General features: G+C 41.2%; 1 protein-coding gene across 10 annotated transcripts in view; it reads left to right on the forward strand.

Moving 5' to 3' along the window:
• TRIM2 (tripartite motif containing 2) overlaps positions 1-15,190 on the forward strand; it is a 168,603-nt gene that overhangs the window by 35,374 nt on the left and 118,039 nt on the right. For 2 of the 10 annotated variants that reach the window (XM_049094267.1, XM_035698883.2), the window contains exon 1: positions 13,627-13,779. The exons of 6 other annotated variants lie outside the window; for them this stretch is intronic. In XM_049094267.1, coding sequence (XP_048950224.1) covers positions 13,750-13,779 — 30 coding nt within the window. In that variant the 5' untranslated portion in view covers positions 13,627-13,749. Of the gene's footprint in view, positions 1-13,626; positions 13,780-15,190 lie in introns of those variants that run through there. 2 more of the 10 variants (XM_049094268.1, XM_035698884.2) reach the window with 2 other exon arrangements.

Raw genomic sequence — 15,190 nt, forward strand, 5'->3', positions numbered from 1 at the left:
CAGCCAGGCACATCTGAGGGCTGCTTTTCAAGTATTGTCTCAACTGCCAAGTTCCTGAAAGGGGAAGCACAGCTCTTCCTAGTCTGGGCCATCTTCTACGTCCTCTGACTGAATTAGAGCCTCACCCTGTCTGCCACATGTCTTCTTCATATCAAAAGATACTTATTCTTCTTAGAATTGAAAATCTCAATCATGCTTGTAAAACATGCTGTTTATAAAGAAAAAATTCTATATGAAGATAATTCTAATTAAAGACCTATTACTGGAAATACAAATCAAAATCACAAGGAGACACCAACTCCCACCAGTCAGAATGGCTAAAACAGTTCAAGAAACAACAAATGTTGATGAAGGTGTGGAGAAAGGGGAACTATTGGTGGGAATGCAAACTGGTTCAGCCACTCTGGAAAACAATACAGAGATTCTCCAAAAAGTTAAAAATACAGCAATTGCACTACTAGATATTTATCCAGAGACAAAAATAATGATTCAAAGGGACACATGCACAATATTTATGCAGCAGTGTCCACAATAGCCAAACTGTGGAAGGAGCCACGATATCCTTTGATAGATGAATGGGTAAAGAAGATGTAAAGTCTAACTTCCTACAATAACTTACATACAATGGAATATTACTCAGCCATCAAAAATGAAATCTTGCCATTTGCAGCAAAGTGGATGGAACTGGAGGTTATTATGCTAAGTGAAATAGGTCAATCGGAGAAAGACAAATACATATGATTTCACTCATATGTGGACTTTAAGAAACAAAACAGACGAGCATAGGGGGAAAGAAGGAAAAAAATAAGATAAAAACAAGGAAAGAAAAAAAGATAAAAACAGAGGGAGACAAACCACAAGAGACTCCTAACTATAGGAAATAAACTAAGGGTTGCTGGAGGAGAGAGGGGTGGGAGGATAAAGTAATTGGGTGATGCACATTAAGGAGAACACGTGATGCAATGAGCACTGGGTGTTATATGCAACTAATGAATCACTAAACTCCACCCTGAAACTAATGATTACTATATGTTAACTAAATTGAATTTAAAAAATTTTACTGCGTCATAACACAACAAATTTGAATTCCAGAATCTTTGAGCAACATTTTTATGAAAGTTTCAGAATTTATTTGTGTGGAGGAATGATTGGACCTTGACAAAGGGAGAGTGAGTCTGTGTGAGGTACATTCTTGCATGATAAGGCACTGACTCTCACTGTCAGCTGGAGAAATGTCAGCCATGTCTTGGGAATTTCAACTGGGGTTCACAACAGAGCAATCTCCAAGATCGTAAAAGCTTTCCAGAAGACCAAGTGTCAGGTTCGGACATCTGCCAAGTTTCAAGTGTACAAATGTCCTATTATATCTGTACCCAAAGATTGTGACCATCTTTCTGTAATTCTCCCTCCTTTGCCCAAATATGGAAGGTCAGAAACAAAAACTAAAGGAGGAAGAAGTAGAATCTGGAAGAAAGAATAAATTCTTTTTTTTTTTTTAAGATTTTATTTATTCATTCATGAGAGAGAGAGAGAGAGAGAGAGGCAGCAACACAGGCAGAGGGAGAAGCAGGCTCCATGCAGGGAGCCCAATGTGGGACTTGATCCCGGGTCTCCAGGATCACACCTTGGGCTGAAGGCAGTGCTAAACCACTAAGCCACGGGGGCTGCCCTGGAAGAAAGAATAAAATCCAACCTTCCCTCCTAGAGCCACTTTACATTTCCAGGGTGAAAGCATAAAAGAATTTGGGGAAGGAGAAGCTCTAAATAAAATAAGAGATTAGAGTTGTTATTACACTGGAAGGGATATTTTTAAAGAAGTCTAACTTACATACAATAAACCATCCATTTTAAGTGGATAGTTCAATGAGTTTTGACAAATGTGTGCCTGCATAACCACCATACAGCATTTCCATCATCTTCAAAAGTTCCTTGAGGGATCCCTGGGTGGCACAGCGGTTTGGCGCCTGCCTTTGGCCCAGGGCGTGATCCTGGAGACCCGGGATCGAGTCCCACATCGGGCTCCCGGTGCATGGAGCCTGCTTCTCCCTCTGCCTGTGTCTCTGCCTCTCTCTCTCTCTGTGACTATCATAAATAAAAAAAAAAAAAAAAAAAAAAAGTTCCTTGAGCTCCATCCTCTTCCAGCCCCAGGGACACTGATCTAACTTCTGCCTCTGTAGATTAACTTTATTTTTTTAAAAGATTTTATTTATTTATTCATGAGAGACACAGAGAGAGAGGCAGGCAGAGACAGGCAGAGGGAGAAGCAGGCTCCATGCAGGGAGCCTGATGTGGGACTCGATCCCGGGACCATGGGATCGCGCCCTGAGCTGAAGGCAGATGCTCAACTTCTGAGCCACCCAGGCATCCCGATTAACTTTAATTTTATAGAAGAATGAAAAATATAGAATTTCATATAAATGGAATCATACAGCATGCGCTCTGGTATCTGACTTCTTACACTCAGTGCAAAATTACTGAGATCTATTCATGTTGTGTGTATCAGCAGTTAGTTCCTTTCTATTCCTGAATAGTGTTCTATTGAATGGGTATATATATTTTAAAACAATTTTATTTATTTACTTGAGAGAGAGAGCGAGAGAGCACAAGCAGGAGGAGAGGCAGAGGCCGAGGGAGAAAGAGGAGCAGACTTCCGTTGAGCAGGGAGCCTGATGTGGGGTTCAATCCCAGGACCCTGGGATCATGACCTGAGCCAAAGGCAGACACTTAACTGACTGAGTCACCCAGGTGCTCCTGAATGGGTATATTATAGTTTATTTTCCATCCACCTATTGATGGACATTTGGGCTTCTTTTCTGGATTAATAAGCTGTGAATGTTCCTTTATAAGTCTCCATGAAGACATGTTTTCATTTCTTCTGGGTAATTACCTATAAGTAGAAATTGTTGGGCTATATGGTACATGGGTGTTTACTTTTATAATAAATTGCCAAACGTTCATCCTTAGAGGTTATTCTCTTTCATGATATTGCCACAAACAATGTATGGGAATCACAGTTGTTCCACATCTTCCACAACTTTAGGTCATATCAGGCTTTTAAATTTTAGCTATTCTAGTCATTGTGTGGTGGTATCTCATTACAGTTTAAATTTTCATTTTCCAGATGACTAATGATGTTGAGCATCTTATTATGTGCTTATTGGCCACTTGCATATTTTCTTTTGTCAATGTCTCTTCAATATTTTATCCCATTTTTAAACATTGATTTACTAGTTTTCTAATTTCTATTGTGCTGCAGCTCAGTAATTAGAGTCTTCATATAGTCTGGGCACATAAGTTCTTTGTCAGATACAAGCTGCTAATATTTTCTTCCAGTCTGTGATTTGCCTTTTTGTTTTCTTGGTATTGCCTTTGGAAGAACAGATTTTTAAAATTTGGTAAAGTTCTATCAATTCTTTCCTTTTATTGTTTATGGTTTTTTTTCAAGAGACATTCAAATTACTGAAATGAGATTGTTTCTGGTATTGAAAGTGCTCAGGAGACTTTTGATTACCTAAGAGTAACTGAAAAAGTTCCTGGGGATCTGAGATTCCACCCAAAGACAGAGAAAGACAAGCTGCACCCCCCACCCTGCCCCCAAGGGCCATCCCAGAAGAGGATTGGAAAATGTTAGTTCGCCTTCCTATTTTCTGTATTTATTTTTTTTAAACAACTGATTTGCTTCATGGTGATATAGTTTTAGGAAAAAGTCCAACTAACAAGAAGGTTAAAAATTACAGGTGGGGGATTTTTCCTTCATATTCTTCTTCCTTTCAAGAAGTTCAGAGTCTGGGAGTCAAACAACCTACACTGGTTGACAAGCCTTCCTATAAGGAAGCTCTGGGTTTTGTTGTGTGTGTGTGTGTGTGTGTGTGTGTGTGTGTGTGTGTGTGTGTGTGTGTTTTACAAACATCTGTAAAGTCATCATCCTGCAAGTTAGACCTATTTTCTTCTAGTTTGTTCTCAGAGGAAAGGAACATATGAGCATCTCTTCTTCAAATTAAATAATTACATGCTCAGTTCCTAAAATATCTTGTCTGGATTTATTTTCTGTTTCTTATATTGTCTTGGTTGCTCTCTGCGAGGTCTCTCAGCATTCTCCCAATCGCCTTTTGGATGCTACACCCTGATCTGAGTGGCCAGTGTCCTAGTGAAGCCTCAGAGGCAACGAGGGTAATCCCTAGTGTCCACTCATCCCAGCATCGTGGTGACTGTCTAGACACAGAGTGACAAAGGTCAACCCACTTTATTTGGATTCCACCATAACCAGCATTGTATCTGTATGCTAAAATGTGTTGAGGCTCTAAATTCACAGCCAAAGTATCCATCTCTGAACATTTTGGGGGAAAAAACATACTTCAAGGTCAAGAGATTCTAACTCAAAGTAGAATGAGTGAAATTAATGAAAATTCAACATAGTATCTCCATCTATAGTCAGCTAATCTACAACAGCTACTGAACAGCCAGGCGACAGGGACCTTTGGGCCTTTGCACTTGTTTCTAACACAAAGGATGTTCTTTCTCCAGATGGGCCTGTGGCATGTTCCCTGAGACCATTCGGGTCTGCTCTCAGAGGGTGCCTTGTCAGCGAGGGCTTTCCTGATCACCCTGACTACAACTCTCTAATTCAGCTCAGCCTACTCAGACCCACTCCTGGAAATTCCCAATCCTGCTTTTAGGCTACTCTGTATGTCCCCAAGGCACTGAACAGACATGGTCTATACTTCTAGGTATCAATTTCTATACCATTTGTCTGCCCTAGTAGAATGTAATTTGTGTATGTTATGTTCACTGCTTTATTCCTCCATTTTGGGAAGAGTTCCTTGATCAATAATCTTTGAATAAATCTATGAACGAGAGTAGAATTTTTTTTTGCGGTGAGGAAGAGTACTTGACTGTTAATTCGTATCTGTTTTATGCAACACATATTAATGCTTACTAGATCTTATTTAATCTTCATGACAGTCATATGAGGGAGGACAGTTATCCTCAATTGTGGATGAGGAAATAGAGGCACAGTGCTGAGTCACAGCTGGTGTGTGGTAGCCTGCTCCAGGGTCTGTGCTCTCAAGCACTACCATGCTGCCTCCCTTAATTAATGGAATATATTTGGCAGAAACCCAGGACTGGGCAGATTTAGGCCAGGACCAACCATATAGTTCTTTCTAGGTAAGGTGAATGGAGCATGGACAGTGGAGAAGAGGCAGTGAGTCCCATCCAAGTGTAGGAGAGTAGAAGGCAGAGATAGGGAAGAGGCAAAATAAGAAGGAGATCAGAGATGTGGGGGGCCCGGGATACCTGAAGAGAGGTGCAGGCACTGACAAGAGGCTGAAGGAACTGAGGCTTCACCTCGTGTCCCACAGTGATTCTTCACTCCAGCTTGGAATTCAGGAGCAAAGGGCCAATATTGGGCCAATAGTTTCAGCAAATGAAGGCTGGGGAAAGGAGAATGGGTATGGGGCTAAGCATATGAGAGGGCTTTGGAGATGAGGTGGGGAGACCATAAAGGAGGAGAAAAAGAAGAAAACCTAGATTCTGAAAAGTTATGATTCGTGTTCTCTTGCCTCTTCCTTAATCTTGGAATATCAAATCAATGTATTGATTAAAATTCCTTTAAGAAGTGAGTGGATAGGGGCGCCTGGGTGGCACAGCTGGCTGAATGTCTGACTCTTGGTTTTGGCTCCAGTCATGATCTTGGGGTCCTGGGATTGAGCCCCACATCAAGCTCCTCACTCTATGCAGAGTTCTGCTTCAGATCCTCTCTCTCCCTCTGCTCACTTCCGTGTGTGCACTTTCTCTCTCTAGAATGAATGTCTTTAAAAAAAAAAACGGAGTGGACAAATTGTGGTATGTTCATGTAATGGAATGCTGCTTAGCAATAAAAAAGAATGAACTTGGGGATCCCTGGGTGGCTCAGCGGTTTAGCACCTGCCTTTGGCCCAGGGCGTGATTCTGGAATCCCAGGATCAAGTCCCATGTCGGGTTCCTTGCATGGAGCCTGCTTCTCCTTCTGCCTGTGTCTCCGCCTCTCTCTCTCTCTCTGTCTCTCATGAATAATTACAATCTTTTTTAAAAAATAAAAAAGAAAAAAGAATGAACTAGTGATACACCCCAAAACGTTGGATGAATCTCAAAAAAATGTGGAATAAAAGAAGCTGCAATGGTCTGAATGTTTGTATACCAACCCCCCAAAGACATGTTTAGATCCTAATGCCCAAAGTGTTGGTACTAGGAGATGGGGCCTTTGGGAGGTGATTAGGTTATGAGAGTGGAGCCATCATGAGTGAGGTTAATGCCCAAGAGCGCTCTTTTGCCCCTTCCATGTGAGGACCCAGTGGGAAGTCTACAACCTGGAAGAGAGCCCTCACGGATGCTGGCACACTGATCTTGTACTTCCAGCCTCTAGAATTGTAGGAAATAAATTTCTGTTGTTTATATGCTACTCAGTCTGCGGTATTTTGCTATAACATCATGAACAGACTAAGACAGAAGCCAAACAAAAAGTATATTCTGTAGTATTGCACTTACATAAAATACTAAACAAGCAAATTAATCTATATAACAGAAAGCAGATCCATGGTTGCCTGGGGCTAGGGCTGTGGATGCAGGAAAGGGCAGGAGAGAGGGATTAGAAAGAGATGCTAGGAAGCTTTTGGAGGTTTTGGGTATATTCCTGTCTTGATTGTGGTAATGTTTCATAGGAGTATACTTATATCAAAGCTCATCGCAATATACACCAAAAAAAATGAGAGTGATCAAATCTAGAAATCTGTTCTTGGGAGAGGTTTTTGTAAGGTGTTTAAGTCGAGAACTCTCATCTTTTCCTAAGATTGATAAATAATATCTTTTTTTCCTTTTCCTTTTTTTTTTTTTTAAGTTGGGGATGAAGAATAGTAATTAAAAATAGCTTTCTTTGCTCAGCATATCTTCCCTGTACAGAGTTGACTACACTTAGCTCCTGTTTCCCTTTCCTGCATTAGGAAACCTGCCTGGCCCCAGATGTTTCTTAGGGCTTACAGTAGATTGAATTGTGGCCCCCAAAAGATAGGCCACCACCTAGAACCTCAAAACATGACCTTATTTGGAATAAGGGTCTTTGCGATATAATTAAGATGAGGGTCTTAAAATGAGATCATCCCAGATTAGGATCCACCTTAAATCCAATGATGAGTGTCCTTAGAAGACACGTAAAAGGAGAAAATACAGAGACATAGGAATGCCATGTGAAGACAGAGATTGGAATGATGCAGCAGTAAGTCAATAAATGCTAAGAATTATTAGCAGCCACCAGAAGATAGGAGAGAAATGGAACAGATGCTTTCGCAAAACCTCCAGAAGGAACCAACCCTACCAAACACCTTGACTTTGCACTTCTGGCCTACAGGACCGTGAGAAAAATGTCTGTTTTATGCTTGTAGTAATATGTTATGGCAGCCCTGGCAAACTAATCCAGCACCCCTAGGTGTTTTTACTCCTTAATTAATTCTACTCTCATATCTCATTTTTGCTGCTTGCTCCTCCATCTCTGAACTAATCCTGTTAAAATTTTCCTCTCTTGGTTTTGGCCACGTCTGCATAGATGGATGTTCACTAACTGCTCTAAACTTTACTTTACTCATTTGTAGAGTGGATGTACCCACTAACGCCTAGGGTTGTTTGGGAGGATTAAGTGGGCTTATATGCGTACATGCTCTTAGAACAGTGCCTGGCATGTAGTGCTGTATGTATATTATCATTAAGTTTTGCCCCCAGTTCTGAAGGGGTGGCTTAGCTTGTAGCTTCATCATAATTTTAATTAACATTTTCTTCTATTTAAATTATTGCATTACACTTGCATCCAGAAGGGCCCTTTTATGGGTTCCTGGGATCAATTGTGAACTAGGTTTTCAGCAAATCCCTTCATGGTCTTCATCAACTAATTGAAAACTTCTGTGATGTTGAAGCTTGTCATGGTTTGGCTCAATGGACTGGGTGATGAGCAAATGAGCCCAAGGCCATTGCTTGGTCCACCATATAAATAAGTTTATTGCACTTTTCCATGGCTACAGCCTGACTTTAGGCATCATTTTTGCAAATGTGGGCTATTGGTTATATAGGGACAGAGCAAAAGACTGTAAGATGCTTATAAAAATTCATTGGTATGGTTAGAAAAATAAAAGTATATTTATGTTGATGTGTGGTTAGCGGAGTCCACTTCATAGCTCAAATTCATATGACATCTGACTTAATCTTACCTTTCTCAGAGAAGTACAAAGGAATCATAGAATCATAAATATGGAACATCCACATAATTAGTTATAAATTTCCTCATCTACAAAGAATAAATGCATTTGAAGATAAAGTTGAACAGAATGGCTTTGAATTTTTCATTTCATTTCAGGTTGTGGGCTGACCTGAGTAAGTGATTTTCACTCATAATTTACAATGCATTGAGGGACAGCTAAGCAGAACATAACCAAAAACCTTGTCAAAGCCAAGAAAGTTTTGTAGCTTTCATTCCATCTACAAAATCCTTCAATGTCATTGACAATTAAACCTTCCGTTTCTCCTCTTTATTAAACCATGTGGATAGGCATCCCTTTCATATCCTTAAAAAAGAAAGTAAAAGATTTTTAAAATATGTAATTTAGGTCTTGAAGTTAGTAATTTCTAGAACCATCTGAGAAGCCTCAAGGGATCTGACCATTCATCCATATATTATCCAAATGGCTTCTGTTGTGATTTTACCCAGTCCCATTAACCATACTATTACATGATCTCTTAACTTGGGAATCTAGTGTGTTTATCACTTCTGAAAAAATATCAGCAGCCCATTAGATATGTTTCCTTCAGTACAGTGCTTTGTATGTTGGCAAATCAGGGGCTTGATGATGAGTTCACTGTGGGACGTTGAATTAAGTCAGTTAATTGGGGCTCCAGCTCTTTCGAAGGGTTGGGTGAAGCTCTGCTTATGGGTAATTGAAACTTCAGGTTGCCAAGAGGTAGGTGACTAAGAAGTAGCTGTTGTGGATCAAGGGAAACATTTTAATTGGATGATGGGCATTCTCAAAGGGCATATAGCAATTTTCTGAGTTGCATAATCTAATAGTTTGAAATTTAGAATGTAGTGTGATGTCATCTCTCCAACTTTTAAAAGGACACGCATCTCCCTCTGTAATTATTTTGTGTATTATTTTTCATAACAGCTTAGACTAATGCCAAGGGATATATGATGGTTAGGGATGTGTGGAACAGCTTTGCCAGAGTTTCAGTCCTATGTAGTGGCATTTTCTTGACAAAATTCCTGGCAAAGTCTTCTATGTTTCCAAATCCTCCTTGTCGTCCTTGTTCTCAGTTCATTTCCAAGAAGTTTACCTGTGTTTAAATGAACTCAGTTCAAATAAAGTCCTGCCCAGATTATAACTTGTGAATCGCTCTCTCCCTTATTGAGTCTTAACAAAATATATGATGAAAGAAATAGTAAACTCACCAAGAATGTCAAACACATTCTGCAGATCATTACACTCAGAGTTTATAGAGAATAAGAATTTTGTCTACTGATACTATGAAGAGGTAGAGAATTTGAGATCTACTCAACAGATTAATCTGGGATCGGTGTCTAAATTTTTGTGTATGGCATAGTAGAAAGAACCCTGGACCAGGAGCTAAGACACCGGAAGCCTGGCCCTGGTTCTGCAACTATCTTGCCATGTAACTCCGGGCATGTCATTTAATTTTGCAGGGTGTCATTGCATTTCCCATCTGAAAAATGAGGGTGTCTGGTTAGATTACTTAGAAAACCTCTAAAATTCCATGATTCTTTTCTTTTCTTTTTTTCTTTTTAAATATTTTATTTATTTATTTATTCATGAGAGACACAGAGAGAGAGAGATGCAGAGACACAGGCAGAGAGAGAAACAGGCTCCATGCAGGGAGCCTGATGTGGGACTCGATCCCAGGACTCCAGGACCACACTCTGGGCCGAAGGCAGGCACTAAACTGCTCAGCCATCTAGGGATCCCCCCATGATTCTTTTCTGAAAATGAAACTTTCTGAGTAAAAGTTTGAGGTTAGCTTTGTTTTTTTCCCCTGGTTTGTGTCTTTATCCCACTAGAAAGGGAATCATGCTGCTCTTTTTTGACATCTAAAATGCTTCTTAATAAGTTTTAGTCATTCATTCATTTACGTTGGGAAACATCTTTTTCCCAACAGATTCCTTTCCTCACACTCTTCTGCTCAGGGAGCAGCGTGGTAGAAGAGAAAGGACTTGGCTTCATTGCTTACAGGTTGGATGACTTTAGGAAATTGATTAAACTCTCTGATTCTCAGTTTCTGTAACAATAAAATGGGAATAATAATTCCTACCACCACTCCTCCAAGTGGTTTTGAACAGGAGATGGAATCAAGCATGAGATGAGCTCTCATGCAGCATTTACCATACATGAATTTGCTCACCCTGCTTGCCACCGTCCTTCCCCATCAGATGGTCCTGTTCTTTCTCACCTTTGATAGAGAGTGCAAGGGGGTCTCCTGGCACCAAGCTGCCCCACAGTGTCTGGTGCTTAATAGATGCTGAACAATGCAAAAACATTAAATGAATGAATGGATTGAATAAATCTTAAAAAAAAATGCCTTAAGTAAACTTGTGGGATGCCCTTACAGGGAAGGATCCTGTTGAACCCAGAAGATACTGAGGCTTAAAAAACTGGGCCAAAGGGGAATGAAATTAACCATTTTAAAGTGAACATTCAAGCTGTACATAGTATATTCACAATGTTATACAAACACTACCTCTCTTTAGTTCCAAAATAAAGCCTGCACCCATGAAGCAGTTTCTCCCTATCCACTGCTGCTCAGTCCTGGGCGATCACCAATCTGCATTTTGTCTCTATGGATTTATCTATTCTGGATATTTCATATAAATGGAATCATATATTATGTGACTTTTTATGCCTGGCTCTTATCACTAAGCACGAAGTTCTTTTTTTTTTTTATTAAAGATTTTATTTATTCATGAGGGACACACAGAGAGAAGCAGAGACATAGGCAGAGGGAGAAGCAGGCTCCATGCAGGGAGCCTGACGCAGGACTCGATCCCGGGACCCCGGGATCACCACCTGAGCCGAAGGCAGACGCTCAACCACTGAGCCACCCAGGGCCCAAGCACAAAGTTCTTGGGGTTCATCTATGTTGTAGTATGTATTGGTAGTGTGTTCTTTTCTATGGCTGAATACTATTCCATTGCATGTATGAACCACAATTTATTTATCCATTAATCTGTTGATGAACATTTAAATTGTTTCCACCTTTTTATCATGAATAATGCTGCTCTGAATATGAGTATACAGGTAACTATTTGAATATTTTCAATCCTGCTCAGTCCTTTTTGCAATCCTGTTTTCAATCCTGGTATATACAGAGGAGTGGAATTGCTGGATCATTTGATAATTCTATGTTTGACCTTTTTTTTTAAAAAAAGATTTTATTTATTTATTCATGAGAGACACAGAGAGAAAGAGGTACCACAGGCAGAGGAAGGAGCAGGCTCCATGCAGGGAGCCCGACATGGGACTCGATCCCAGGTCTCCAGGATCACACCCTGGGCTGAAGGCGACCCCTAAACCGCTGAGCCACCTGGGCTGCCTTATGTTTGACCTTTTGAAGTGGTGTTTTCCACATAAGCTGAACCACCAGCAATGTATGAGAGTTCTAGTTTTGCCTCATCCTTTTTAACACTTTTTCTTTTTTTTTAAATAGCTATCCTAGTGGTTGTTAAGTGGTACCTTACTGTGTTTTGATTTGCATTTCCCTAATGACTAATGATATTGAGTATCTATCGTTCCATGGGCTTATTGGCCATTTGTATATCATTTTTAGAGAAATGCCTATTCAAGACTTTTGTCCATATTCAAAGTGGATTGTTTTGTTGTTGAGTCATAAGAGTTCTTTATATATTCTGGATATTAGACCCCTATTGGATATATGATTTGCAAATTTTTACTCCAACTCTAGGTTGGAGGTTACCTTTTCACTTTCTTGATAATGTCCTTTGATGCACAAAAGGTCTTAATTTTGATGAAGTCCAATTTATCTATTTTTTCTCTTGTCATTCATGCTTTTGGTGTCCTGAAGCTTTTGTTTTGTTTTGTTTTTGAGATTTTATTTATTTATTCATGAGAGACACAGGCAGAGGGAGAAGCAAGCTTCATTCAGGGAGCCCCACGTGGGACTCAGTCCTGGGTCTCCAGGATCACATTCTGGGCCGAAGGCAGCACTAAACTGCTGAGCACCCCCACCCCCACCCCATCCCCGGGCTGCCCTGAAGCTTTTTTTTTTTTTTAAAATAAGAGAATCATGATGCTTTAGAGGAAAACTAGACCTTTTCTAGAAGGTCTGTTCTTTAAAGTCAAGAGCCATGGCAGTCCAGATACAACAGCTCTTTTGGAATCGTTAGAAGAGGAGAATAAGAAGCTGCTTCATACGTTATTTGGAAGGGCCACCGGAGGAGTCTTCCTTTAATAGGAGTTAAATACCAGTGACAGAATCATAACATTTTAAAAACTGACATAGATTAGAAAGGACAGTGCCTTTTGATTATGATTTTTATGATCAAAGTCAGAAGGGCTTCACAGAGCATTTGTGGAAAATAAGTATATGTCAACATTTTTCTGTTTCTTTGCTAGTTAATTTTGATAGCTACTCTGCTCCCCTATGTAAATAATGAGACTGCTCCAAATTGTAATGACTGTACTTTTCTCAAAGTTTGTATGACTATAATTCATGCAATGCCACAAATCAGCCAAATAACTCTTAACTTTATTTTTACTTCAGTGTATCATTTAGAAATCATATACAGAAAAAAAAAACCACAGTTTATTTTCTTGTTCTTGGTTATTATCATAGGGTATTGAAAGGTTAAGCTGGCATAGTAGCTTTAAAAGCAGAATTTAGTTAAGATCAAGAGAGAAAAAAAAAGCCATGGCTATCCCGTCTTCTTCTTCCAAACATACTGAACTAACTTCTGCTTTGTGTGTATACGTATGATCAGATAAAGTGAGTATCTAAAAAATGAATGTGAACCATTTATATTTGGGGGCAAAAATAAGCCCCTTTCTCTGGGTTCTGAAGACATACCAATCAAATCCAACGTTTTCTCTGTGGAGGTAGTGAATGCTTCTCATCAGACACTTTATTCTTTTTTTTTTCAGACACTTTATTCAACAAAATAAGCATGTCATAAAAGCAGCTTCCTTGAACTTTGTTCTTTGATTGAAAAACTGCTATCTACCTAAATAAATAGTACACTTATTGACCCCAGAAGAGTGAAGATGACTAGTGCAACACCAATGTTTGGGACTTTAAACATATGTATTATTATGTGTGAGGCATACAAACTTTTCCTTGAAATTGGTCTGCCCACAGTGATTAAACTTTTCAGCTTGGACTCCTTTCATGCTGCTGGGCTATAAAGATGAGAACTTGGCCCTTCCTATCTGGCTGTCTCCCTCGGGCTCTCGGTCTGGTCTCCCCGTCTCCCCGACTTCAGAATGAAACATAATATCTTAAGCTAACAGAGCCCAAAGAGGCTGATCATTGGCTCCCATTGTCCCCTGATACTGCAGCCCCGCCCCTTTGGCTTGTGCTGACAAGCTGTTTATATTTTTGTAAGGGCCACCCTTTAACTCAGCAGCCTGATGACTATAATGGGCCCAATTGTCTGTGGGCTGCAGAGAGCTGAGTCCCCACATCCGAGGAGGCTGGGGCCAGTCTCTGATGCACCAGAGTGGCCGTTATGGAACACGGGTAAGGACGATTCTGAGGACGTGATGATGCTTTTTACGGGCTAGCTGGTTAATCCTGGGCACCAGTTAGGAGAAACAAGTTGTGATTGAATTGCTAGCTTTTTCTCGGTTTTAAATTGTGTTGCCTGCTAGCAACGGGAGGAGACGATCGCTTCTCTGGGAAGTGCTGACAAAGCTCATAGTGATCCTGGCCAACCCAGGCAAGAAATGGGCAGGGAAGCAAAAAACTAGGGGAGGCACGCAAGTGGGTTTGATGTCAAAGCAACATGGGAGAGGCAGAGCACACGGCTGCTTCAGGGATGTTGTGAGGCTCAGAGGCTGTTTTGTTTTCGGACTTAAGTGTTCACAGTCAGGAGTTTGGCTCTGCCTCTGTGGGGTTTCTGTAAGCCGGCTGTTAACCGATGTAACTCGGTCGACCCTGTTTGAAGGGGTCTGGTATCTGCTGGTATTTCCAAAGGGCAAGCCATAGGAGTCTTGTATGTCATAAATAGTTCTATTCAGAAATGTGGGAACGGTTTGGAGCTGGCCGGCTGTAAAGTTTTACTGCCCATAAAAGTGCTCAAAGGGTACTCTGGCCGGCTGCAGTGGGGCTCAGGAATGAAGGAAGGGCCCCAGGCGATGAGGGCATTTGTCCTTGACTAACCGAGGAGGAAGTCTGTGGAGCCAGAGGACACCATGTGATTGGGGGTGAAACCTGAAATGGGCTTGGCCTGCCCACCTGGGGTTCTTTCTGGTTTCTGCCTTGTAAGTAAGCGAGAGAGGGTGGAAGAGGGCTCGGGCACCAGTCCCCGCTGCCTGAGTGCAGTATCCCCGCTGTCCTATTTGGTGCTAAGACCCCCTTCGTGGTGCAGAGGGGCGCTGCAGGCTAGGGCGGGGGCTCAATGTGTTTGGGGCCATAAGGGCGGGGGGTGAGGGGGTGGGGGGGGTTGGCACAGCTAGAGCCCCAGGAATGAATTGCTTTGGGACTGACTGCCTCCGGCTAAACGGAAAAGCACCGCCGGCAGCTTTGATCGGAGACTTTTGTGCCCTCCTTTCTGATGCGCCACCGCTCGGTGTGAAGTCAGTGAACTCCCCCTTGGGGGTTCGGTTCGAGCAGGAAGAGAACCTGAGAAAGGGAAGAGGTGGAGTTTAACTTTTACAGAAACTCAAAGTGACCCGTGAGACTAAGACATGTGATGCTTTATGTATTTCGCTGCCTGTCCTAACCCCCAGAATTTGTATTTATTATCTGGATGTACCACGTTTGAAGCCAACCTGTTTGGGGGCTCCTGGAGGAATTAAGTCAGATGCAGAAGTTGTTCTTAATGAATTTGATCCAGAGCAACCTGAGTGTTTCGGCTCAGTGTACGAATATAGCAGGTGGTCTCTAAGTGAAGCTGTGGTCTCCTGCAGGGCCTGAGGTCCTGGGAGGG

This window comes from Canis lupus, chromosome 15 (assembly GCF_003254725.2).
Source record: "Canis lupus dingo isolate Sandy chromosome 15, ASM325472v2, whole genome shotgun sequence".
Classification (NCBI taxonomy): Eukaryota; Metazoa; Chordata; class Mammalia; order Carnivora; family Canidae; genus Canis; species Canis lupus.